This window comes from Vicugna pacos, chromosome 14, assembly GCF_048564905.1.
Source record: "Vicugna pacos chromosome 14, VicPac4, whole genome shotgun sequence".
NCBI classification, from domain to species: Eukaryota; Metazoa; Chordata; class Mammalia; order Artiodactyla; family Camelidae; genus Vicugna; species Vicugna pacos.
This window is the reverse complement of record NC_133000.1, coordinates 47,202,280-47,229,359: the sequence shown is the minus strand read 5'-3', so window position 1 is coordinate 47,229,359 and position 27,080 is coordinate 47,202,280. Positions and strand designations below refer to the sequence as shown.

General features: G+C 38.9%; 1 protein-coding gene and 1 pseudogene across 7 annotated transcripts in view; both read left to right on the top strand.

The window, feature by feature from the left end:
* The window catches only part of TBC1D4 (TBC1 domain family member 4), a 208,775-nt gene that overhangs the window by 3,825 nt on the left and 177,870 nt on the right, over positions 1 to 27,080 (top strand). For 2 of the 7 annotated variants that reach the window (XM_072976393.1, XM_072976394.1), the window contains 2 exons: positions 1,713 to 1,819; positions 22,866 to 25,135. In XM_072976393.1, coding sequence (XP_072832494.1) covers positions 24,638 to 25,135 — 498 coding nt within the window. In that variant the 5' untranslated portion in view covers positions 1,713 to 1,819; positions 22,866 to 24,637. Of the gene's footprint in view, positions 1 to 1,712; positions 1,820 to 7,798; positions 7,886 to 19,029; positions 19,108 to 20,773; positions 20,897 to 21,014; positions 21,034 to 21,298; positions 21,317 to 22,865; positions 25,136 to 27,080 lie in introns of those variants that run through there. The other 5 variants (XM_072976395.1, XM_072976396.1, XM_072976397.1 and 2 more) reach the window with 5 other exon arrangements.
* LOC116283156 (uncharacterized) lies at positions 1,379 to 23,539 on the top strand (annotated as a pseudogene).

Sequence of the window (27,080 nt, the reverse complement as noted above, 5' to 3'; positions counted from 1 at the left end):
TTAATAGGGATCTGTCTGATTTTTTTCTGAACTGGAGTTTGGGTATCACATATGGAAAGTGCGTTTTCTTTGCATCCTATCGAGGGTGCATACCAGCAACATGGTTTGACTGCTGATGTTGATCAGCTGGCAGAAGCAGTGTTTGTCAGGATTCTCCACTGTAAACTCACTCATTTCTCCCTTCTTCCCATACTTTACTCTTTGGAAGGAAGTCACTACCTGCAGCCCATACTTAAGGAGTGTGGGAGTACGTGCCCCGACTTTTATGTTGAAGCATCTACATATTTTATTTGGAATTCTTCCGTGAGAGAGATTCGTCTCTTCTCCCCATTATTGATTTATTCAATTATTTATTTGTATCAGTATTAACTCATGGATATTTATTTTAAACTTGAGGTTACAATTGATTACTGTTTTTCCTCAAGTCATTCCAACTTTGACTTGAGAGGTCTTTCATTTGGCTCCTGTGCCCCTTTGACACCCCTACCTTAAAAAAAATTTTTTTGAGCACAACTTCCTGACACTGGACACTACAAGATGCTCCAGGCTCATCTTGTATGCTTCCAGCCTGAGTCCTATAATCAGTCATTTCTCCCAGGAGCCCTCATTCTTTTCATTAGACAATAGTATGAGAAACCAAGATCTGGGAGCTAGGAGTGTTCTGTATTGTAGATTTTGAGATCATGAAAAACTTAGAAGTCTTTCATGCTATATGTAAGTCAAATCATTATGCTGTATACCTTAAACTGATACAGTGCTGTATGTTAGTTTCATCTCAATCAACTGGAAGAAAAAAAAATTTTTAGAAAACCCTTAGAAGTCTGATGCACAACACAGCAACTATAGTTAACAATACTGTATTGTATATTTGAAAGTTACTGAGAGTAGATCTTAGAAATTCTTACCACAAGAAAAAAAAATGTAACTATGTGAGGCAGTGAATGTTAACTATTGCAGTAATCATTCCCCACTATACACATAAATCAAATCATTATGTTGTGCACATTAAACTAATACAATGTTATATGTCAATTATATCTCAATAAAACTGACGAAAAATCAAGGAAAAGAAAAGGTTCTGCTGCTGAGACAGTTCAGACCGCAAAGCCCAGCTCATGTCTTAGGATGAATGAGAATGTTGATGTGAACTCAGTTAATGGTGTATTATCACTTCAGTTTACAATTGAACCAGCTAACAAACAGGGCAAGATAATATATGTGAGATCCTGGATGCAAGAGAGTGCCTGTGTCTTCCTGATAAGGAGGACTAAGTAAGGTAGTTAATTTGGTGGCTGTCTGTAAGTCATCAAGGGCTTCAGGCTCCTCCTATGTAGTTGACCAGCCACCCTCCACGTGTGGCTTCCATCTTGTGGACAACATGGCTGTTCCAGTTTCTGTCATCACACCTACGTATCAGCCAGCAGAGGAGAGGGAGGGTGAAGTAAGGGCATACTTTTCCATATAAACTTAGATCCTGGGTATTACACACCTCATTCTATTCACATTCCACTGGAAGGCCCTATTCATGTGGCCATGTCTAACTCCAAAGAAGATTAAAAAATGTCTGTAGCAGAGTAGCCATGTGCCCAATTGAAAGTTCTGTTGCTATACTACAGGGAAAAAAGGAATTCTAAAGCAAACCAGCCATCGCTGCTAGTCTTCTTCCTTCCTCCTTATCCACCAACTGCAGACATCCTTCTTTCTACTTGCAGAACGTGTTTAACCTTCCCAAGCAAGACAGCGCCAAAGTCCCGTCCAGTTTCTGCATCCAGCCAGACAGAACCTCCCCTCCAAAGAGAAGTTCTCTCCGTCTCTGCAGGTAAACCTAGCCTGAGTTTCTCTCTCTTGCAGAACTTTGCCAAAAGTGGCAAGAAGGAGCCAACACATGAATGTTCTGATGTTGTTTTCTAGCTGCTTCCTCTAATGCAGTGGTTCTTACCTGGAGGCAGCAGCTCCGATGAGGGGCATCAGAGAGTGTGTAAAGAAGTTCTTGATTGTTATACTGCCTGGGGCTAGTATATAGGATAATCCAAATCATTTTCAGTTCATATTACAGGCATTTCATGGGTGGGGAGCTGTACATCCTATAATGCCTAGGGTATTCATGAGCAACAAAAAATTGTTCTACCCAAAATACCAGTAGGACATATGTTGGGAAACTCTGCCATAGAGCTATAGATTCTATAAGCAAGCGGTCTGCAACTTAAGTATCATATGGTGATAATTTTATCAAATGTTTTGCCACAGCATAAGAGTCACCAGTGTTCCAGTCCACAGTATCCTCACCACCCATTTCCTGACTGCCAGTGCCTCCTGTTATGGGTTTTATTCCAGTAGCACCTCACTTTTAGGTACAAATTATGTATTGGGATGTCAGTCCAGCTGCTGTAGTCGGAATTTCAAAAGGACAATGGTTTAGATTAGACAAATTTATTTATCATGTCCAAGCTGGCAGTTCTGTTTGAAGAAATCAAGGGCCTGCACGTCTGTCTTGTAACTCTGCTGGTAATTACAGCTTCCTTAATGAGTTCAAGGTGGTTGCACCAATTTCTGTCTTCACGTTGAAATTCCACTGGAAGCAATGTTTTAACGACAGGACCCATAGTTGCTCTCATTACTTCTGTTCACTTCCCGTTGGCCATACTCAATAATATGGCCACAATTGCCTGCAAGGAAAGCTGGGACTTCCACTCTTTAGCTTAGAAACCCTCTGCCTAAATAAAGATCCCATAACTGTAAGAAAGAAAGGACAGATATTGGGCGGACAGATAGTTTCTGGTCTAAGTGTTAAGATAAAGGTATGTAGGGAGCATCGTAAGAGTATAGAAGACACCTCGTGCCCCAGTTAAATGTTCTATTGTTATGCTAAATGGGTTGCTAAAGACTTCCTGGAGGCTCCAGTCAAGCCTAAGAAAGAAGAAAAAAAAATTAGGAAAAGAAGAAATTATACACTAAGATTCCTTTAACTCTCAGTGATAATTTTATTTAAAAAATGTTATACACAGTCCAATGTGAATGTAAAATCCATTACTACAAACCTGAAATAAATGATTTGGCATTGCAGTCTTTCTCATTTTCCCTTTTTGTCAGGTCATTCCAAAGTGATGTGATAAATATATCCAAACATAGAGATTTTGGCATTGCCTTAGAGAATCGGCATTTTTCAGGCAAGTCAAAATATAATTTTGAGGAAAACGAGAAGTTAGATAATACCAATGGGAACTAACATATTGCTGAAGGGAGTATATACTGATCCAGTCACTTTTGAAAATGATTTTGATTACTTTGTAAAGTTAATTATGGATCTGTGACTCAGCACTACCAGTGCTAGGACTCTTTATCTTTGTGAACTATTCACAATAGCAAAAAACTGACAATAACCCAAATGGCCGTGGACAAGAGAACTGATAAATAAATAGTGGTATGTTTTCACAGTGGATTATTGTGCTGATAGAAAATTAATAAGCTAAAAATTCAAACAACACCATAAATTAATCTTATTAACATAATGTTGAATATATGTATATGTATGTAAAAATGTAAAAATAAAGGGAATGAAAAGCAAAACTGAGATGAGTGGTTACCTCTAGGCTACAAGGTAGGGAGAAGTTAGAGGCAGGATAAAAGTAGACCCCATAGTAGATGTAAATTACTGGTAATGTTCCAATTCTTCAGGTTGGGAAATAAGTCCATAGTATGTATTATGTCATTAAATAAATATGTAAAATAAATTAAAAGAGACCTATGTTTAGACCAGTGATGAGCAGGGTGGGTATAGCTCAGTGTTAGAGCACATGCTTAGCATGCACGAGGTCCTGAGTTCAATCCCCCATACTCAATTAACCAAAAAACAAACAAAAAACTTTAGACTAATGATGAAAATGTGCCACAAACCAAGGACTATTATTAAACAATTAATCTGGTATTCAACTCTGTGCTTCTGAAGTAATAATAAGCAAACAAACAAGCAGTCAGCCTAAGGCACACAGCATTTTGCTAGATGATGTAGGTGGGTCTGCTAGTCCAGCATTTAGGGCTTAACTTTTGTTGGTCAAGAAACTGAATCAGTCCAGTGATCTTGCCTCAGGAGGAATGATTCATGCTGACCAAATTCAGTGAAGACTGGGATGTAACTCAGAATTCTTACTTACTAATTTACACTAGAAAATAGAGTGGCTAAGTGGACTGTAATTGTTGTATCATTCATTCATTCAACAAATATTTATTAAACATCTCTGATGTGTCAGACTTTGATAAACACTTGGGATATGGTTGTGAACAGACAGTTTTCACAGGACTTATAATCTATTGGAGAAGTCAGATATTTAATAGTTAATAACAATAAAAACCAGCTACTCAGCCTATCGCACTGTGTGATAGAGTGGAGGATTTATTATCCATTTTGAAGACCGAACACGTTGAGTCAGTTATGTGACCTTGGGCAGGATGTCTTCACAATGCCTTCCTGGGATTTCATCACTGCTGTGGACCAGTGACAGCTGTGTCTCCCATTCATCTTTTTCCAAATGGAATTCTTACTGTGTTATCCTGTCTCTGATCCACCAGTGTGTGTTGGGTGTGCAGGGGGCAGGTGTTTTGACTTTGGGTTCCTAGGTTGCTGTACTACGTGGATCTATATTTGGATATGATGGAGACAACTGTGCATCAAATGGAGATCCTGCACTTTGATAAAGATTTTTAAAAATTCGTCAATTTTCTGTTTTATTTGTCCTTATATGGGCATTAAGGAGCAGAATTTACTATTTCACAATTAAAATTGCTGGCTTTTAAAATTAGATACTAATATAACATTTGAAATGAAACAAAATACCATTTTTAATTGATAATATAAATTCTTTAAGAATCTCCCAAACATAAAAACGTTATGTGTTAACCTATCTCATTGTTATTTTTCATACCACAAACTTTAGTAATATTATAATGCTTATAATTACAGACTGATTGATTGTTACAATATAAATTGGTTTTAAAATTTATATTGAACTAAATAAGCAATGAAAAACAAATGTTTTTAAAACTCTGAAATGCTAGAGGTAGGTGATACTTATTGTAAGACAACTTTTTTACAATGAAATTTTCAACTGACCGAAGGTTGTGTTTTCTTGTTCCAAATTAAATACTTAATAAGGGATGTGAGCAGTTTTATACATTGCTATTAATTCATTCAAAGAGGTATCTTTACTCCCATGTTCATCGCATAGTTCAGACATTACAACTTCAAAACAAATGTGTAGTGTTTCCTATGTGTGGGAATAAGAGTTCCTGTGTATTTGGAGTCCAGAGGGGCAGCCCCAGGCAGAAATGGCCAGCTGTTTTCTCAGCTGTAAAATAGGGGTAACAACTCCTGGGGTGGCTGTGAAAATTGAACACCATTCGTAAAACATAGTGAACACTGAAAGCGTTAACACCCCTTGAAAAATGAAAATCAAAAGGTTGCTGAGACATGAAATCAGAGAAAGGGGAATTATGCAAGCCCAGTGCACCCATCTTCACCGGTAAAGTCTGTCTGTCCAGGAGGCCCAGGTATATCTGCCAGATGGTCAGTCTAGTCTCTCCCCCTTATAGGTGCTTCGATGACCCAGTGATTAATTCTCGTTTTCCAGTATTAACCTTTTTTGCCCTTTTTTCACTGTTCTTCCTTTGGATACATTACAGATTCAGTATTCCTTTTCTTCCTGTATGGCTTAGCTGAAAAGTTTTGAAATGTCTGGAAATAATTCATACAATAAGGGAGTTAGAAAAAAACTGGAAATTAGGATACATTAAAATATGAGTAAGAAAATAGTATAGCTAGGTGAGTTCAGTGCAGAGAAATATACATAGGATACTATCCTGTACAGTGATTTAGGTTGGGTTGCAATTGACCGTTAGTTTTCTAAAGTTAAAAAAAAAACAACAAACCCTCAACCACTCATGAGAGTCATGATAAGATAAAAGTAAAATGTATAGCTCAAGATAAGCCTAATTTAGTCAAAAGAGATTTGAATTTTGCCTGCATGTCGTACCTGATGATACAAAGGGCGCTCTGCAGTAGGTCAGATGTGATCTTGGTCAACATCCTGACAACTAGAAAAGAATTCCTCATCATTGGTTCGTAACATTAATTCCTACATTGTAACCCAAAGCATAATAAGTTATAATTACAATTAAATGTTACAGATTTCTTGATTTACAGTGCTTAGAAAATCCCTACATTTTCATTAGTAAGGATTGTGAAGGAGTTTCTTATGTTGGGGTGCAAATTACTAATCCTCAAATTAAATGATTCTTTTAAAAGTAGATTAGGGGATTGTGTTGGGGGTTTTCAAGACCACCCTTAGTTTTGGGAATTCATTAGGAGCGCTCATAGGACTTAGCATATCGTTATATTCACGGCTACAGTTTATTACAGGGAAAGGATACAAAGCAATAACCAGCAAAGAGAAAAGCCGCATGGGGCTAAATCTGGGGTAAACATATGCAGACTTGCAAGATTCTTCTCCCAGTGGAGTCACTACTCAGGATGTGCTGAATTCCTCAGCCAGCGAGTTGTGACAAATCGTGTGAGATGTTGCCAACCAGGGAAGCTCCCTAGAGACTCAACACCCTGGGTTTTTACTGGGAGCTTATCATACAGGCATCCCTGCCTGGCATGTACCCGAATATCAAACTTTCAGAAGGAATGCAAGGGGTTGCATTAATTACATTGCTTGTACAAACAGTTAGATACAGTGAACCACTCCTCTCAGTCAATGGTGGGAACCCTCCTGACACCCAAGTTCCCAGATGCCAACCAAGGACCTGCCTTGTCAGCTGGCCTTTTTACGTCTAAGCAGTCAGGGGTGCTGTGTTAACTCTTTTCTGCACAGGGATAACTAAGCACATCTAAAAATTCTGAAGGAAATAATTTACCTGCTTTTGTGCTGGTTTATTAATATTAGTATTAATTCTCATGAAATGAATGATGCTAGTATAAATTTAGCCTATACTCTACTATGCTGATCAAGAAGTCACTGATCAAGAATTTAAGTATTAAAAGTTTTCACATTTGAATAAAAAAACTCATGTGTGCCATCAATTAAATGGAATTTTACTATTTCACATATCATTCTCCAATGAGTGTGCTGATTTTACTAAGCTGATATTTGATAAGGGGGATATTCAAGCTGTTGATTTAACCACCACTTCATAGCGCATAGAAATACTGACTATAATGGATTGCACAGCTTGATTGACTTCGCTCTGATTTATGCTCGTTTGAATTACAAGTACCCTAGGAAAAAGTAGCTATTAATCTTTAGCTAGTTACTATTTCAGCATATGAAGACCATTTGTTAAAGAAAAGCACTTACGTATCTTACTGTGTTTCACATTTCTGTGCCAAGGGAAAGGGCAAAGGAATATTTAAGATGTGTTATTAAAGAACTGTTATTATCAGGAACGTAACTGCAGGATGTAGGCAGATTTCAGATTCTAAACCATACTGAGTCAAACTTAGGCAACAAGTTTGAGGAATTCAGACAGATAATAACTTTCTGGCCCACAGGAGTTTCCAAAGGAACGGTAGGGCAAATGGGAAATCCTAGAAAAGCAGACAGTTTATGTCTCCTTCTAGCATGTGCAAGCCCCTTCACGCTATAGAAGCAGCAGCTTAGTTTGGGGGACAAGGAGAGGGTATTTTTTGTTGCTTGCTTAAAATGCCACCCACGAATGGGCCTGAAAAGAAACCTCTTGCTTTCTAGTGTAGGTATCTAATCATTCATTGTTTATGTACTTGGGTCTCCTCTGTAGCAAGAATATACCAAAAGCCAAGGACACAGGTGGATGAAACTGATCATGCCCTTGAGGGCATAAACTTCTGTGGGAGTAGTTTGCAAACTATAGGGTGAGTATAAATCAGCTGGGGAGTTTGTTCCTACTCATAAACATTTAAGATGTGTTATTAAAGAAATATCATTATTGGTTAGGGGTGTAGATGAAAGATTAGTCATTTATTAATAGTCTTTGGGGTTGGGTGATATGTATATTTGGGTTCATTATACTATTGTCTTTTTTATTTGAGTGAAAGTTTCCATATAGCTTTTTATATCCTGACAATTTACTATGTTCTATTAAAAACTCTAAAGACATTAGCATTTTCAGTTTACAAATATATTTGTTCTTACTTCAAGATAGACCAAGATACACCATAGAGCAGCTGACCTAATCATACATACTACCATAATTAAAGTACACTTTGAGCCAGATGATGGGCTGTTTAGATTTTGATGAGCGATACATGAACTGGTAAGCAGCTTGTTCCATAATAGGCAGTAAAATATGCTTGTTCAATGTTAATAAATTTCCGCAAGTAGTTTCACATGCAATCATTTGGAAAAATTAGTTTGACTGAAATATTTAAAATATTTGCAAAGAAATAGACAGTAAGACAGAGAGATATGCTAAGATGAACAGAATGAATAATCTAGACATAAATAAGAAACTCTCCCAAGTAATGGTGTACATCTGAGGTCAGAAATTATGCTGTAGTATGTGTGAAACATGAATAAAATTGCAAAATAATAAAATCAAGTGATCATATTTTTAAAATGCCTTATTATGAATTATATGCTTATTGTTAAAACTTCAAACAATAAAACTGAATATTGAATAAATAAATAGGTGGTTTTCTTTAGTCTAAGAGATCATACATCTAATTGTTCAGCCAAAGTGCTCTTTTGGTCTCCACAAAATTTTCTTTTTTGATAGTCTGTTGAAAAATTGAAAGACTCCAAAATACTATGTGTACATTCTCCAGTACCAATGATTGAGTAGTAATTATCCCCTTTGAGTTGGAGTTTGAATTCTATACATGTATGGGCGCATGCATGAGGTTCTGTACATCTCAAGGTTTTGTGTGGTCTTTATACTTAAATGTCAGTTTGCATGAGTATAAAATCCTGAGGTCACATTATCTTGCCTTGAGTGTGTTACATGTGTTATTCCATTGTCTTCAACCATAAAGGGTTGCTGTGGAAAGATCTGATGACAATTTCCTGATATCGTTTCCCTTATAAATGATTTGTGGTTTTTGGTCTAGGTACAAAATGAGTACTTAAAGTTTTTCTTTAAAATTCATTAGTTTTACTGAAAGAGTCTTGGTGTTATTTTGGTCAGTTTTTCCAGGTACATAGTGTGCTTTTCAATAGGTGTACTCAAGTTGTGTTGTTTTGTTTTGTTTTTTACTTCAGAAAAATTTTCTTGAATTATAGCTCTTCATTTTTGTTCTGTTCCATTGATTTGGTTCTCTTCTTTGCATACATCTAATACATATCTGTAGGAACTTCTCTGACTAAATTCTCTACCTGTCACTTTCTGTCAAATCCTTTTCACCTCTTTCTTCACTTCTTTTTGAATTTTAACAGTTTCCTCCTTTTAATCTTCTATTTCTGTCAAGACATTATTTGTTGTTTTTATTCGTTCTTGTGTTTCTTCTTGTTTATGCTTCCTTAACATTTTAAAAATGATTTCCCAAGTTCTCTTATTTTTCCTCCACATAAACTTTTTGTTCCTGTTTACTAAATAAAGCATGTATACTTACGAGGAATACTCCTAGGTCTAAATAGGGAACAGTGAAGTTACTACTGCTACAATGAATGCTCGCCACATGAATATTAAATCAAAAGAGCAGAGGTTTAACTGGATAACTAGACTTAACTCTAAGCTAGGTATCTAGAGGTGTGGAGAGAACAGAAGACTGGGGAAGGTCATACAACCATTATCTGATGTCCTCTACCTCATGCTCAAAACCACTGAAGATTGTGTAAGTTCTAGAATTAAGAGGCATGTTCCCATTTGTTCAAGTGAATCTTTCTCCTGATGTTAATGATTAGAACAAAGGCAAGAGCCATAAAAGAGGCATTCCCTTGAAAAATGTAGAACTATACCAGAACATCAAAGAGGAGGTGATATTGAAAAAGTTTTGTTTTTTCAAATATCAGATGCTTTCATGCTATTGTTGTAGAGCAGTGGAGTAAGCTCCACCTCCCAAAGGCTTAATCCAAAACCTTTCTGTTGGTGTCCACACCAAATAAGACTCACAGTACTTCTGGCATCATTCCTGAACTGTGAGATCTAGCTGGCTTTTTTAGGGTGTTGTAAACCTTTATTTTTTGATCTCCATCATGAATTTCAACACTTCCAGCTATTTACTCAGACAAGTGGGCTTTCAGATCCATTTAAACATCAGCATCTTTTTTGGAGGCAATTTTGTATATAGGGACCACTTTCTGCACTTCAGTTTTTACCAGGAGGAGGTCTTGATTACTGTAATAGGGGTGATAGCAAACCTGAGTAAGAACCCTGGAGGACCAGTGCTTCCAGCAGCACTCAGTGTCTGCTTGTATCTTTTACCATCTGTTTGCTTCATTTAGGTCTATAATATGATCTTTCCGTGGCTCAGAGGACTTTTGAATTTGCTTGATTTGTCAAGTTGAACATTCTCTTCTGCTGCACAAACTGCATTTCTTTCTTTTCATAGTATTCTATAATCTTCAGTCTTGTTTGCACTAGATAACTTTTCTTAACCTTTACCCTTTCCTTGCCTTTGCCTCTATTTCTTGTGCTTTCTCATTGGCTTCTTGTTCAATGAAACCTATCATGTGCTTAATCTGCTACTACATGTCAGCATTGTGGAGGGCCATGGCAAAGGCAGAGTTAGGATGGAAAATAATAGGCTCAAGTTGTTGTTTGAACGGACAGATGACAGAAATGGCAGAGAGAAACTCAGCGATGGCCTTGGCTTCCTTGCTTTATAAGTCCAGATTCTGGTTTTGTTATTTTTGAGTCTCTCTAATGATGATTTATGTTATTCTTTCATAGCTTCTATACTTTTCTTAATTTCTTTTAGCTTATTTTCAAATACTTGATTTTTCAGTTTCACATTTTGTTGATGTGTCTTTTTGAAGTTTTTTTCTCATGGTTTATGGAGATTTTATTCTGCCCCCTATCCTCTTTTTTCTGATAATAATTTTTGCATGAATTTGGCTAAATTTTTTTATTGCTTATTTTGAAAATGGAATAAATTTTCCTTCACTTTTAATTAGAGGGGAGGTCCAAGAAGATAGATATTCTAGCTTCCCTGTTTCAGGACTTCTGTTGTTTTTGCAAAGTATCAAGAAAAAGAAAAAAAAAAGCCCCTTTCAGAGATCTGCCTCTCACTGCCTTTTCTTTTTTTAATAAATAGGAAAGCAATGGATCACTTAACAAGGAAGAATTACTTTAAAACAGGGAATATCATAATGAGTAGCTGAGAGAGGAGTGGAATTTTAATCAAAGGTATAGACTGAGTTTAATGATCCAAAACAGATGAATAATTCTTCTCTAGAGTTATAGGCATAACAATAAAAAATACTGCCTTGTCTAAATAACTTTTTTCACATACATTAGAGCAAAGTGATGAGAAAATTTAGTAACTAAATAATCCAGAGGTAGTCCCACTCCTTCTCAGAGTGTTAACTTCTCAGCCATCATTTTTTGCTTCTTCCATTACCCCATCCACATTTGCTTAAAATAAATTTCCTAGACCACCTTTTTCAGTGTTTTCTATTAAATAATCTCACTACTAGATAGTCAATTATTTGGTTAAGTTTTCTATGAAGCTACATGTTATTCAAGAATCTGTGTTGCATCCTCCGAAATTTTGTTGAGAACTGACTTAAATTCCCTAGAGTTTGTCAGAAATACTTTATATACACATTGCTTATTGGTTAGGTAATGACAACAATCAACATGTAGTTTACTCATTCTTCAGTTCGATTTTTACATTGGATTGTTCTATTTATCCTGTTCAGTGTTTGGGATTCCTCTGGTTGTAACAAAACCACCTATCTTATGACTATTTTCTCTTTTGAGGGCTGATAGTCTTTCTGTATTATATTCTAATAGAGTTTCCTTGTTGAGGCCATGGGCTAAGTTCATATTGATAAGATTTTAAGCAAGATCTCCTCTCAAAGGGAGAAGTCATTTCCACTGTCTGGTACCTGGGCAAGTAGAGGAACTTAAGCCCTTGGGCAGGCTAGAGAAGGGGCTTAAGGGGAAGATTCCATGGCCCTGGCTTCTCTGCCCAAAAATGACTCAACCTTTGTGTGAAGGGACTGAGCAGATAATGAGTTAGGCTTAACCCCCTTCTTCGACCTCATGCCCAGTTTACTCCTTTGAAGATTAGCAGATGCCTTGATGATAGGTCAGTATCTTGGTAGGCAGATTTCAGAATTGTAATAAGCTACAAAAAAAAAAAAAGTCTTCAAGTGGAACCATGGAACATTTTCCAGGTTAGGAGGCAGAACTGTCCAAGGTCATGGACTCCCAGGGAGCTATCAGTATGTATCAGATCTGGTGGAACAATGCCAGGAAAACAAAGGAGAGAACAAGTATTGAAGAGTGTGACTGAGAATTTCAAGGGAGGGAGGAGCAGGAAAAGGTGCCAGGTGACGATGTGTTCATCTGATTCATCTGATTCAGCACGGAGGCCCAGAACAGGGAGTGCACGCTGGGGAACCCCTTTCACAAGCCACCACAAGTACTGCAGAAGCTGGCAGCTGCTTAAAGCGGCTTCTCTCTGGAGCATCCTTTCAGTATACAAGAAACTAAATCATAAACCTTTTTCATTCTTCTCAGTCCTTCCAATCTACTACTCCTCTTTTATTTTTCTCAGGTAATCTCATTTTTCATTTCACAGAAAAAATAGAAATCACCTGATGGAACTTTCTCAAGTTCCATGTCTACCAAATGACCTGCGTCCACACTCATTTCCTCCTTTATTGCCTTTGTGATGGAAGAGATATCACACCTCCTGTTTACAGACAATTCCTTCACTTGGTTTCTGCGTTGAAAAACCTGCCTTCTCAAGGAATTCACCTTTATTTAACAGATACTAAGCGTCTACTTTGTAACAGATGCCATGTTCTGTTCATTGCTTAACCCTTTTTTCTTTTGTAGATTCAACTTCTCTCACTCCATTGGTTTCTTCTCAATAGCATTTAACCTTGCGCAATAGTCTCTCCCAGTTAAAAACCAACTAACTCAAATCAACCGGAAAAAAAAATCCCCCATGCCCCTATTCCCTTCTTCAGCTCTTAGCCTTTATTCTTTTCTTCAAAGCTAAGCATCTCTAAAATGTTGTTTATCCTTAGTATTTTCTTGTCTCCATCTCCCATTCTAGGTTTTGCTCTTACTAAAAATGCTTTCTCTATCGTCGCCAATAACCTGCATGTGGCTATACAGAATGGAACCATTTCAGTCCTCAGCTTATCTGATCTGAATGCAGCATTTTAAAATGTGGGCCACTTTTCTTTTCACTGGGTTTCCATGACACCACATTCTTCCTATACCTCTGGTTCATCCTTCTCAATCTTTTCACCTGCATTATTTTGGTCTGTGTTTCCCTTAAATTTTGATATTCCTCAGGGTTTCCTAGGCACCTTTCCTTCTCATTGTCAGCCCTCTGTGGTTGGTGTTATCAGCTCTTAAGACTGAAATTATCATCTTTATCATGTAAGAAAAATGCTTTGACATTGTGTTTAGACTTGAAGTTGTTGGGATCACAAAGACTGTCTTGTTTAAATAGATCTATAGGGAGAAAGCCAAAATAATGTGTTAATGAATCCTGGTTAGTAATCTATTTCATGCCAATTAAATACCAGGGGAATGACAGAACAGTTATTAGGTTTGTAGTTAGTATCTTAGTCAACACAATGCTGGGTATATATTACAATGCAGATGTGTAAAGTCAATTTTTAAAACATTCTAACAGATACAATTTCATGCAATACTAATTTAGTTCATAAAGTATCATAACAAATATGAAAAACAAACTTTGTACTATCTATTTTCTTGAGTTAAGGTTACGTTTCAAAGGAGATGATGATGATGACAACAACGGCGATGATGATGATAATACTTTTGTAATTAAAAGTAGAATATCACAGAAAAGGTTCTGTTTGTCCTTCTCAGCAAACTGCCCAGTGGTTCATGTTTATGATATAGGACCTGCATGTATAAATTGAGCATGGCCTTCTCCCCACTGGGCTAGTGCTATATATTCTTTAGGCATTCTTTTAACATTTTTTGTTGTTATAGTCATTTTTCTTTCTGCTCTTTTGATATCTGAATTATAAATATTAAATCTTCTCCTTCACCTAAAACTTGTTAGTTATTCTCCATTTGCTTGTCCAGATACATACACTCTCTGCCCTTCTCTCCCTTGTCTTATGCCCTGGAAAACTGTCCTCTAAGGACTGCATCACCTGTGCTCCTTTGTTTTGTCCAGTGGGAGGTATACCAGCAGGAGATGTACCACAAGAGGACGGCAAGGTCAGGGCATTTCTCCCCTGTCCCTTTTGCTCTGTGCTGTATCTCTGGCACTAGCTGTGTTCCTCCCCAACTGTAGGTACTGCCGGGCACTGCCTCCCACTAGGTTCTGTTCACACTGTTTTCTACTCTTGATTTTTAAGTCCTAGGTGTAATAATGGTTCCCCACTGTTGCTAGTCTTTCAATGCCTCAGTATTCCCTATCCTCCTCAGTTCCACCCACACCTTGTTACTCTTTGCGTTAAAGTCTTATTTGAATCCATCTCGGGTGATTTTTTTTTTCTTTCCGGGAAGTGGACTGAAATGATAGTGTTGGAAACTAGCCAGTGCTCTGCATCCTCAAAAACACTTGTGTCAATGATTTTCTACTTCTATTAAGGATTCTCATTGAATAACAAACATTGTGATGTGGGGTCTCAAGATCTTGCCTGTATTTCAACCAAAGCTGGACATTTGGATTTATAATTTTGTATTTCATGTGCACTAATGATTCTCAGATTTATATCTCTAGCCCAGATCTGTCTCCTGAGTTTCAGAACCATGTTTGATTTCTATGATTTCCCACAGGCACTTAAAATTCCAAATGCCTACTTCTAATTCATCTCCCTTTATGCCCTTTGAGCAACTTTCTTAACCTGTTCCTGTCTGTATAAAGTTGGGAACCCGGAAACTTCTTTACGATCTGAATGGCCATGGTCCCTGTTAGTCCATGCTGGCAGAGCTTTTGCTAGTACAATTCCCTTAAGAACTTTGAGGACTTTCTCTGTATCAGATAAAAGTTCACTCTATGCCCTTGAAGCCAAAGCCACAGTTGTTTTAAGACAGTCTTCTCTTTTTAGACTGATTTACTGCTACTTTGGGGTCAGGTTCCTGCAGAACTACATCTTTAAGCTTTTGAGAAGCCATTTTCTTCAGCTGAGAAAGCACCAATTCAAATTCCTTAGAAGCCTTAGAAAATTGTCTTACAGCCATAAATTTGATTTGACCTTTATCCTTAGGCCATGTCTTAATTTGAGAATCTTTTATTTGCTTGAGAAACTGGAAATAAGAGGTACTTTATAAGCCAGACTAGCAAATTCTAGCTCCTCTGTAATCTCTTTAAATTTTACTTACAAGTTGGCTAGTCATTTTCTGAGCCCATCTTGTTTTGGAAGCTCCTTATACTACAGCTACTATAAATTAGCTGACACTCTCAATTTTCTTCTTGGAAATCTGCTCAAATGCAAAAGTCCATCAGGTTACAGGGTGGACCATCTTTCAAGTTACTGCAGGTGATACTTTTATCATCCATAACATGGCTCACTATTTTTTAAGCTTCTATAGCAGTTTCCTCACTGTTTTCCCAGTCTTTTGCAATCATTTTCTTGCTCTTCTTCCTGCCTCTATGAACGGTTTCCTTCTCATCTGCCACATGGTCCTGGAATCAATGTCACATATTTTAGAGTTTTGTTAAGGCACCATCCCAGTCCTGGATACTGTGTCATATTGCAGCTGCTTTTCACTTGTCTGTATTCCTCACATGAGGATGGTAAGTATGTTTCCAGTGCCTGGACCATAGTAGGTTTTTTCAGTGAATATTATTTAATAAGTAAATAAAGTAATTCTTAATTGCTAAAGACCCTTTAAAGGGATCATTGTTAAGTGTTATCAAATCTCAGCTATGCTAGTAACTATTACTCTAGTCCAGCTATGTTTCTTCTTAACTATTTTCTTAGTATCTCTCTGACTGCAATCTGTACAAATATGAGTAGAGGCCCTTGTTTGAACCAAAATTCTTCCACCTACAAAGTGTGATCCTAAAAAAGATTTTTACTGTTTGCATGACTCAGTTTTCTCATTTGTAAAATGAGGGTAATGATAGTGTGATCTCATATGGTTTTTGTGAGGATCCTTGGTGCAGAGTAAGTATCCAACAAATGGTGGCTATCATTATTATTATTTCATTTTTAGATCCATGCATAATAAACTTGTAAAAGTGTCAGTTTCCAGAAGGAAAATAGGTATCTAGGGAAAGGAGTGGAAGGGAGACTTAGTTTGCTTTATTTATCTTTTTTGTAACTTTTAAACTCTCTCTTCTCTATTTGTATTACCTATTTGAAATAATTATTGGTTTAAAAAATACTACATGTATATTTGTTCATTTTAATTTCTATTATGTCAGTGGATTGAATGGTACATTTTAAAACCAGAAAGGAAACGTTGAAATAATTCGTCCATGGCAGATTTAAAATAGATTTATTTTTAAGCTTTTTAGGGCCCATTAGAAATAGTAATTAAACAGGAAGCATTTTTGCAGGGGGAAAGTTTTATTGCAGCATCAATACTGCTTACAGCTGCAAAGATTTTCATTAGGTTCAAGAGAAAATAATTAATAGTATCCATGTAAATCCATATAATTCTGAAGAGCATAAATGTGAAATTTCACTAAATGATAAAGGAGTGTTCAGTGCAGGAAATGTTTAATCTTTCCCTACTAATATCCTCATTCAAACATACAGTATTCCATAACTTGTGGTTGACTTCACATGCTTGGCTGATGTGGAGCTGTCTGGCCTAAAAGCGTGCATTAAATAAATGCTCATTTTAACCCTGTGTTTCCTTTCACCCCTCAAATAGACAACAGTTTCTCAGACCACTCGAGGCACTTCTGAATTTTGCAGTAGGAGGAAAATGGGTATTGTACAATTAGCCTTATGGTAGAAAAAAATTTGTTCCCTCTGCAGAAAAGTTTTACTTCTGAAACTAACTGATTCTATTGTTCGACATTCAAGAGAGCTCGAAACTCATTCATTCACCAGACTTTTATTAATCACCTTTTGTGTGCCAAGCACCTTGCATTTGATTAGCAATCAGTTGCTATGTATTCCATTCTTTTTCTACAACATTGCTTTCATAACCTGCTTATTTTGTGCCTCAGTTTCCTAATTAAAAAATAAGACACTTTAATAATTCTTGCCATACATTTATCTGTCAAGAGTGTTAAGAACTAGCACCTGTGTTTGCAGTGTGGGCTGAAGTAAGTGAAGAGTTACTTCACTTTTTGTGATGACAGGTTAGACAATGTCAAAGACAAAGTGTTGTTAATTTCTTTGAATATTCCATGAATGTTTGAAAAAATCTGTATTCTTTCTTTTTTAATGACCAATAATGGTAGACTAGGAAAAATATAGAAAAATGTATGTTGAACAAAATGTTACAATTCTTAATATAAGAGATTCTGTAATTTGATCCTTGTTAAAAAACACAGGCAAAAAATATGAGCACCAAATCCTTTAGAAAGAAATCAATAAATATGAAAAGATTCTTGTTATTCCTTTCTTTGTTTTCTCATTCTTTATTTTCCTGATTTCTAGACTTACTATATTACTTCTTACTATTTCTTTGAGTGTTTTCCATGACTTTTTTTCTATTTTTTTGTTGAATTCTTAGTTCATTCATTCTTTCTTTTTCATTTTGATAAGTGTATTTTAATCCACATATTTATCTGTATTCCACAAGTTTTGACGTACAATTCCTTTTTAAATTTAATTCCATATATTTAAAATTTTACAATTTTCTTTTTAATTAGGAGTATTCAATATGTTTTTTACTTTTCAGATATGTGGACTTTTAAACCTATGTTTTTGATTTCTAATTTACCTTGAATAATAATCAGAAAACATATTCTATATGATAGCAGTTTTTTGGAATTTGTGAGTTTCCTGGATGACCTAGTGTGTAGTCATTTTTAGCTTCCTTCACAGGTGCTCCATAAAAATTTTGTATTCTCTATTCATTTATTCATTCTATATATTTAACATGTAAATCAGGTTATCAAAATGTATTAATTTGATTTTATTTAGTTTATTTAATCTTATAGTATCAGAGAATGATTTGTTGAAGTCCTCAAATATTTATCTTTCCTGTCAATCTTTTAGTTGCTGTTTTATGTATTTGGGGACAGTTTATCTAGTGTGTATGTATTTTAAAATAGTATCATCTTCTTAATATTTATACTGGCAAATATTTCTTCATGATTCCCTTCATTACACTTAAATTCTATTTAATCTGATACTGAAACCATGACCCTAATTCTTTACATTTATATATGCTTTAAATAGTTTCTTCTATTTATTTTCAATGTTTCTATTATATCATTTTATTTTAAAAATGATTCTGTAAATAGCATATTCCTGGATTGTTAAGTCTTTATCTTTTGGTCTGTTAGATTGACCAATTTACATTTATTATAGTTACTGTATGGAGATACTTTAGCCATACTGTTTTAAGTTTTCTATTTATCACACTTTATTTTTGTTTCCTTTCTTATCTTTTTTCTTTTTATTCCCTTTTCCTTCCTAGATAAATATTCTACTGGTTTAAAAATCATATGTTGTATATTTGGTTTTCTAGTACTTATCTTTTATTTATTCCCTCTCTCTTCATCTCTATTTCTCAAATTTGGGAAATTTTTTTTAGTATTGAGAGCAAGAGAAACTGTGAGCATGTAGCATTCCAGATCTTTTGCCTTTGCCAGGTTCTTACCTTTTGAAACCCGAAAGCTAAGAATGGACTCTTTTGTTATCTGTGTTCTGCTGTGTCATCACGTCCCTGAAACAGTGAAGATGCAATGCCCTGCTGCCTGGGCTAGGGGAAGGTCACAGGGAACAAGAAACAATAAGAGATAAACTCTGATGTTATCTCCAAATTTTATTCAGTCACAAACACTTGTGTTCTGTTTACTATCTCCAGTCAGAACTCCATCTGGATGTTGGAGAGGTATTCTGTTATTTTCTAGTCTTTTATAATTAGCTTATGGACATATTTAGTATGTTTACCTGAAATTAGCTAGTTAAATCATTTGGTATATCACCTCTGTGGTATTAAAATCTCCTCTTAATCTTTAGTTTCTTAAATTCTCATTTGCCATTTACTCAGTTCAATTCATTCATTCACTCAATATTTATTAAGACCCTATTCAGGTCAGCTACTGTGCTTTCTACTGGAGAAAAATACAGTGCAAAACAAATAATTCCTTCTCTCAAGATACTCTCTTTGGGGTGGGGGACACAGACAAACCACTCAATAATTATAAATGTAGTAAGGGCTATCATAGTGAAATGTATTTTTTTTTAAAAAGAGCAGTGAAGAGAGGGCCACTGACTCTGACTGGGAAGTAAGAAATATCTCACAGAAGATAAGACTCTTGAGTTGGCTCTTGAACTGTGGATGAGGATTCCGGTAGTGAAGGATGGGGGAAATTCAAGTTGTGGGCAGTCGGAAGAAGAGCAAGGGCGGAGGGAATCCTACAAAGCTCCATAAAGACATGAGCATGTAACACATCTGGGAATGGAGAGGTGGTCTGGGTGAGGGAGTGGGGAAAGGAGGAGCAGCAAACATAAGACTAGAAAGATTTGTGCTTTGAGCTTTAGGAAATATATATTCATTTAGAAATTTTTAAGGAGGGAAGAAAAGTAGACATTAGGAGAGGGCACAGAATGGAAGAGAGAGAAAAGAGAGAGAGAGAAGCACAAGAAAGAGAGAGAGAAAAAGAGCACACTCTTCGGCTTAGAAGCAAGGAAACTAAGAGATTGTAGCAAACCCTTCCAGTCTCACGACGCCACACTCCCTCAGGCCCTTGTATTTCTCATATAGTATAAAATTTTAAGCTAGGATTTGACTGAATGTTACAACTGCTATTAATGCTGACACTATTCATTTAGATTGTGATATTAGTAGAGCACTTTAAAAAATATATATATATTTATATACATATATTTTCATATAGATATCCAAAGATAACTTTTGGATATCATAGGTAGTGGTATCTACAATGCTTCCATTCAGGAGATACTTCTTATAGATTGTTGGAAATATTTTTCATAAGCATATTCTTTGGCTTTTTTGGTGGTGGGGGTTGGTATTGCGTGTGGAAGGGCTAGGGGTCAGAAGTTGATTTATTGCCCAGTCATTTAGGAAACACATAGACCTTCATATTTTGTGTAATAGCCACCAAACATTTCTAATTATATTTTATCATCTTTTTCTAAATTCAAGTGATCAAATACATAATTGAACACTTTTTATATGCATGCAATTCTCTAAAGTTCTTCAAGGGATACAATGGTGGTAAGAAACGACTAGCTTATCACTTAGTTCATGCATGTAATAAGTCAAATTATATAAATGATAACAAATCAAGTTATGTAAGATGAAATATATTACATCTCAGTGGCTTAACAAAGTAAACAAGCTTATTTCCCACTCATAAGAGGTGTGCTGTGCGCCTGTGGGATTCTTCCAGGACAGCTGCCCTCTGTGTGTTGGCTTAGCATTCCTGGCTGCTTTGATCATGAGGAACCTCCATATAGACATGTTTCCATGGTGACCACGGAAGGGGAAGAGTGGGACTGGACAGCCAGAGTGGGCTGGCAATTAAATGCTTCTACTCAAAATGTGACCCAAGTCACTTCTGCTCACTTGTCACTGCCAAAACTAGTCTGATGACATGTCTAACTTTAAGGGAGCAGGGAAGAGCTAGCTTCTGAGTGGAGAGGATCAGATACTGGTAAAGAGTAATAACGTTCACTAATGCATAGTAAGATAAACACCACAAAAAAGAGAGGGCTAAGGGCGTTCCATGGCAGGAAGCAATCACACGTACAATGTCATGTAATTAAAGATCATGCTCCTGTTTTTCTGTCAGTAAGTGAAAGTTGTCTGTTGCTTCGCTTTGCTTTACCAGTAGAAAATGGCCTGCTAGGGCTCCAGTTGAATCCCAGCTCCCAAACTGATTGCTTTGGTAGAACCCACAAGGCTCCATACTTTCCCCAGGCCTCTGTTCTTTCTTTTTTGTAGATCTCAGATGATATGGCCTAGGGAAATGGGATCTGTATAAGAGAGATGCTGGTAAGATTCTATGAGGTTTCAGTCACAGTCCAAGAACTTTTCACTGCTTCTTGAAGACGTGGTTCTACTTTGCACAAAGGTGTGGTGGTGTGAGTAAACCAAATAAGTAAATCTAACCAATTCATAATGTCTTTCTCTTGGAGCTTAAATTCTATTTACAAGAGAGCCAGGGGGGTGCAACCAAAAATTCAACATATTAATAATGGCTATAGATCATAGTGATCTTACATAAAGCATAAAAAAAATCTTACTTAGACCAGGGCTTTATAGAAAGTGACAAGTAAGAATACCATTAAAATAAACAAAAGAACAAACAAAAAACAACAACAAGAAAAAAAGAGACAAAGAGAGAGAAACCTGGTTTTCACTTTTCCTGCAAGCCCTTGGAGAAAATTGGGAACTTTCAATGTATTTTCCATTTATTTTGCTTACCTTTTATCTAACTCTTAATTATAATTCAGGAAGAGTAAAAAGAATGAAAATCTAATTTGCTAAAAAAAAAAAGTATACCTCTCTGTTTTAAAATTAGAATGATTGAATTATCCCTAATGTTTTTTGAGTTCTTTGTAAATATATATTACTACATATAAAATGGTGAGAAATCCCTACACGAGCTCCGAACTGAGTTTATACAATGAATAAAATGTGATTTTTCCATATTTTAAGAATTTGGCGACACTAAAAGCTAGGAAGATTCATACAATGTTCTATTTCAAAGTGCAATTGGAGTTAAAAATACTTTATTGTGATCTTGTTTGTTGCTCCACAGTTTGCGTGTGAGGCCGTCTCTTCCCAGAGCAGTTGTGAAGCAAAAAGGCTTAAAGGGAAAAATTTTAAAAGACAGTTTGGGAGTACTACTGACAAGGGTGTGGATCGCTCTGACTCAAGCAGTAACTGTTGATCAGCAGTCCCGGGGCAGGGGTAGGTGACTGTGGTTCTGAAGATGAGGCGGGAAAGATGCCCCCTTAGACCTGGACCAGGTGTTAGCACTGGAGGAAGTGGAAGTGCTGGAGTCCAAGGAAGATTTAGAGCAGTTCCTGCTTCCAGGCATAAGGAGATGCAAGCAGAGATTGTGACTCTCACTTGAGAGCACGAAGAGCACTGGGCAGCCTATCTGAGGACCAAGAGCAAGTTGTGGAAGATGGACAATATGCTCATCCAAATGAAAACGCAGGTAGAGACCCCGGAGAAGAAAGCCTGGAATCATCTTCAGCATCCTAGTGGGGAAGCTGATGAGAGAGTGCCAGAGTGGTGCCTGAAGGGGAGTAGAAGGCCAGGGAGATTTAGGAGATGTCAGAGGTGTTGGTGGAGCTGGATTGGCAGATCTAGGAAAGGAAATCGTTCTAAAGGAGGGTTGACATTCGCCACTGATGGATTCTGGTCAGCTGGTGAGGATGGGCTGACACCTGGGGAAAACTGAAACAGCTTGTCATTTTCTCTACTCTGTTCTTGTATGTTTTTTTCACCCATGTAATAGCCTCAGGGTCAGTGGTTGGTGACCTTGATAAGGGTTTAGATTGCCAAATGTATTTGGTTCCTGAAAAATAACTTGAGAAATACTCTCATAAGGGAAATGGGCTTCATCAAAAGTTGTTTCAGTGGTCATATTTATTTTTGTTACTTTGCAGGTGTTTTTGAAATGTTGAGCATGGCCTTCTATTTTGCTGTTACCTATGTGACCTGATTGTTCTCTGGAACTTTGGAGCACCCACGTGAAGACTTGGGGTCAGAATCTTCCAACTTTAGAGGGGCAGTGGAAGGCACTGCTTGGATGTAGCTGCTGAAGAATGTAGGCATGAGACTGCTTTGGATGAAGACTGGGAAAAACTAAGGGACAATTGGATATGGAAGATGGTTGGGCACATGTTTTGGAACTTGAATACCTCTGCAAGACCAAGGAGGAGAGCTATGTTTTGTGACATGTTTTGTGTATACTCTATAACCTGTAGGGGAGTTTATTTCGACAATTTACCTGGCCCTAAACAACAAAGAAGTTTGAATAGGGAGTGATGGATCATACTTTATACTGCAATATCCTCACACATTACAGGGGTTTAAGAGTATGGCATCTAAGAGACAATCTACCAAAAGTCCCTGAGACTGGAAAAAGGAAAATGCATCCTGAGGGCCCATTAAATCCCTTCTAGGGTAGTAGACCTGACCAGGATTTGAGGTCAAAACCAAACATGTAACAAGTATTCGCATGCCTTGAAAAACAAAATACTAAAAAGCCTTAAAAATTTTTTTGTTCAGATGACCAAAGCCCCTATGTGTGTTAATAAAAGAATCATAATATATTATATATTCCTTTTGAAATGGGAAAAATTTTTCATCGTAATATCGTGGTTCAAAATTCGAGTATTTTTTGAGATTGCTAGGAAACAAGATTCAGAAATTATTATGCAGGCTTTAGAAGGAACTGAAACCAATTAAGTATGATTAATTTAAAAAAATCCCAGCGCCCCACTGAGAGTGGCCACCTCTCCAGGGGGCAGCAGAGACGCCCAGAAGAAGACGGAGATCTTGGCGGCTCGACAGGGGCCGAGTTGGTCCGGGCAGTACCGGCAGCAGGAGCAGGACTGCTGTCCTAGGGGCTGATTGGATGGGCGGTCTGGTATCCGGGCCGGAGAAAGGCGAAGAGGTGACTTCACAGATAAGCTTTTATAGGCGACGCTCTCCGCCCGCCGGACGGGAGGCGGGGTGGCAGCCGATTGAAGAAGCAGCCTGGAAGGAAGGAAGGAGCGAGGGAGGGACGGGAACAGTTGGAGGAGGAGCAGCGAGCTGGGCTGCGGCGACCTGGGAGGGGAGCGGCCGCCACGAGGCCACGTTTTGTTTTTGCATTTTCCATCGGAATAGTTCTCGCAGGCCTTCCCCGAGGACTGACTGCGCCGAAGCCCGGCGGCCCCGACCTTCCAGGTGACAGCTGGTCACCCTGGTAGGAGTCGGCTCCTCCCCAAGTCACCCCCTCCCGCCCACAGCCCATTCCCCGCCCAGCCTCCCAACGCCCGCCCGTGGCGAGCGCCGCGGCCGCAGCGGTCCTGCAGCGCCTGAGCGGGCGGCCCTCGGCGTTGTGCTCTGACCCGCGGAGCCGCGGCCTTGGAAGGGGGAAGCCCGGCCCCAGGCGCGAGCCGGAGCAAGGGGGATGACGATTTAACCCGCCCTCTCCTCCCAGTCGGGCTACCGTGCGCTCCCCCCGTGCCCGCTGCCCGAGCCTCCGCGTCGCTCCCGGAGAAGTGCCGCATGGGGCAGGGCCGCTGAAGCGCGGAGTGCGGGGTCGCGCCGAGGAGGGCGCAGGGGTTCCGCGCGGCAGTTGGCACAGTTTCCGCGGCGCCTTCAACGCAGGAGCTGGGGGCGCGCCGCGCCTACCTCGCCGCCTCCGTGCCCTGGTGAGGCGCGAGTTATGGAGCCCCCCAGCTGCATTCAGGATGAGCCGTTCCCGCACCCCCTGGAGCCCGAGCAGAGTGCCTCTGCGCAGCACGGCCCAGGGAAGCCGGGCGACAAGCGGTTCCGGCTGTGGTACGTGGGGAGCTCGTGCCTGGACCGCAGGACCACGCTGCCCATGCTACCCTGGCTCATGGCCGAGATCCGCCGGCGCAGCCAGAAGCCCGAGGCAGGCGGCTGCGGGGCGCCGGCGGCCCGTGAGGTGCTCCTGGTGCTCAGCGCGCCCGTCCTGCGCTGTGTCCCCGCGCCCGGCGCCGGGACTGCTGGGGGCTTTGGCCACGGGGCCGCGCAGCCCAACCCGGCCGTGTTCATCTTCGAGCACAAGGCTCAGCACATCTCGCGCTTCATCCACAACAGCCACGACCTCACCTACTTTGCCTACCTGATCAAGGCTCAGCCCGACGACCCCGAGTCGCAGATGGCCTGCCACGTTTTCCGCGCCACAGACCCCAATCAGGCAAGACCGCGGTTCCGAGGCGCGGGGTGGGGCGGTTCCGAGGCAACCTGGAGGAGTGGCAGGGCTGCAGGCGCTGGGGCCCCACGTTATGGACCGACTGACTCTGGTCCGGCTGCTGGCGCGCACCCTTCCCGTGGTGTGCTTGAGCGCAAGCTGGCCTCTCTCCTCGGACTCCGGGTCTGCAAGCTTGCTTTCAGGGGCGGACCGGGCGGCGGCAAGAGCTGACGAGCCGCAGGGACGGGGAGAGAGGGAGGCAGGGGGAGAGGGGTTTCGGGATGGTGGAGTCGCTGGTGCGCCCTAGGAGGATGCGGGGAGCAGCGCGCATCCCGGAGGACGGCGATGTCTGGGGTGTAACTGGAGATGGCGTGCCCAACCTTGGCAGGGTGTGTGCGTGCGTGCTTGTGTGTGTTTAAGAGGGAACGCAGGAGAGGGGTGGGTTGCTAAAGGCCCCGCACTCACTCCCGGTCTTGGTGAGTTCTGCACCTTAGCCCATTTGGACCGTCACAGCAGCACCTACAGGTCTCGGATCTGGGAAGCTGTTTCGGAGCCTGGTTTAGGGAGAAGTTCGTAGACGTTGTCAGACTGTCAGCAAAATACGAATCTGCATTTAGATGTTGAGAGGAAAGAAGACTTTTTTTTGCACTTTTTTTTAACACTTTTTTAAAACAATTGGATACAGAATCAATGCCTACTTGAGTGATTTTAAAATCAGTGTCATAGAAGAGGTGAAAAATCTCTTTTCTAATATCGTTTCTCCAGAGTTTACTAAATCGAGGTACCACTTACCAAACAGTGTATTTTTACTTCCTTAAAAAAAAAACAAAACGGACGAGGCCCTTTAATCTTCCGGAGAGAGGGATCTAAACAATCTTTACCACAGTGATTGTGTCTTGGAAAACAGCTTCTTCCCCCGCTCTTTAACAAAATGTTTAAGGAGTTTTTTTTTTTTTTTTTTTACCGTATCAGAAGCCCTCAAATGCTGCTTTTGATACAGATATTTAAGGTTTGAGTTAAGTGCTTTGGATTCTTTGGGAAAATTGTGTTGTCTAAATATAAATAAAGTCTCAGTTGTACTTTGTGGTGATTTCTTTAGTAGCTGGGAAATAAATAGTCAGATGAGAAAAACATCCTGTAAGTAATGCTTTAATTTAAAAACATTCATTAATTCTTGTGTCTGTAATTGACTTTCTGTTTGTCCAGTAGTTTTTCACAAAGGTTCTGTAGCTGAGTTGAAGAAAATAAAAGCTCATTGTCTTAGATTTCATCAGTTACTTTTTAAACTGGTTTAACATCCTAAGGCTCAGAATTCCCAGTGTGAAGAGAGCAATTTTAATACATGTGACCGCTGTTACATTATGGTAAAAAAAGAACCTTGTTACAGATTGCCTCAGGATCCTAACCATGATTCAGATGAGTTTCACTTTATACTTAGTTGTTCAAAATTTATTTTTAGCTTTCAGTTATGTTGAAATTGGAGTGCAACATGTTCTTTATTTCTGAAAGTTTTCGTCATCTTTACTGTATTAAGCTTTTGGGGTTCTGTCAGTGAGATGGAAGTAGTTGCATTTTTCCAGGACTTTAAGAAAAGTTTCATGGTACTTGGTGGTCATTTTCTTCAGATTTGATACATGACCCATCGTTGATAATTTCAGTGATGGTCAAAGTTTGTTTATGGGTTATGGCACCTTAAATTCTCAACAGTAGTTGTTGAGTCTTTCCTGGACTCATTGGAAGGTCAATTAAAATATCCCCTGTTATTTCCCTTCATTTTGTGTTTAGCCTTTAGAGGCTGAATGTGCTATTACTTTACAAATAATAACACACTTGGGCCTATTTCCCCTCTTTGGTCCTATAGGAGCGGTAGAAGCCATATGGCTTTTTGATAAAAGAAAAAAAAAACTTTTCCTGTTTATTGCCATTTCCCAGTTGAGTCTTTGATCTAAAG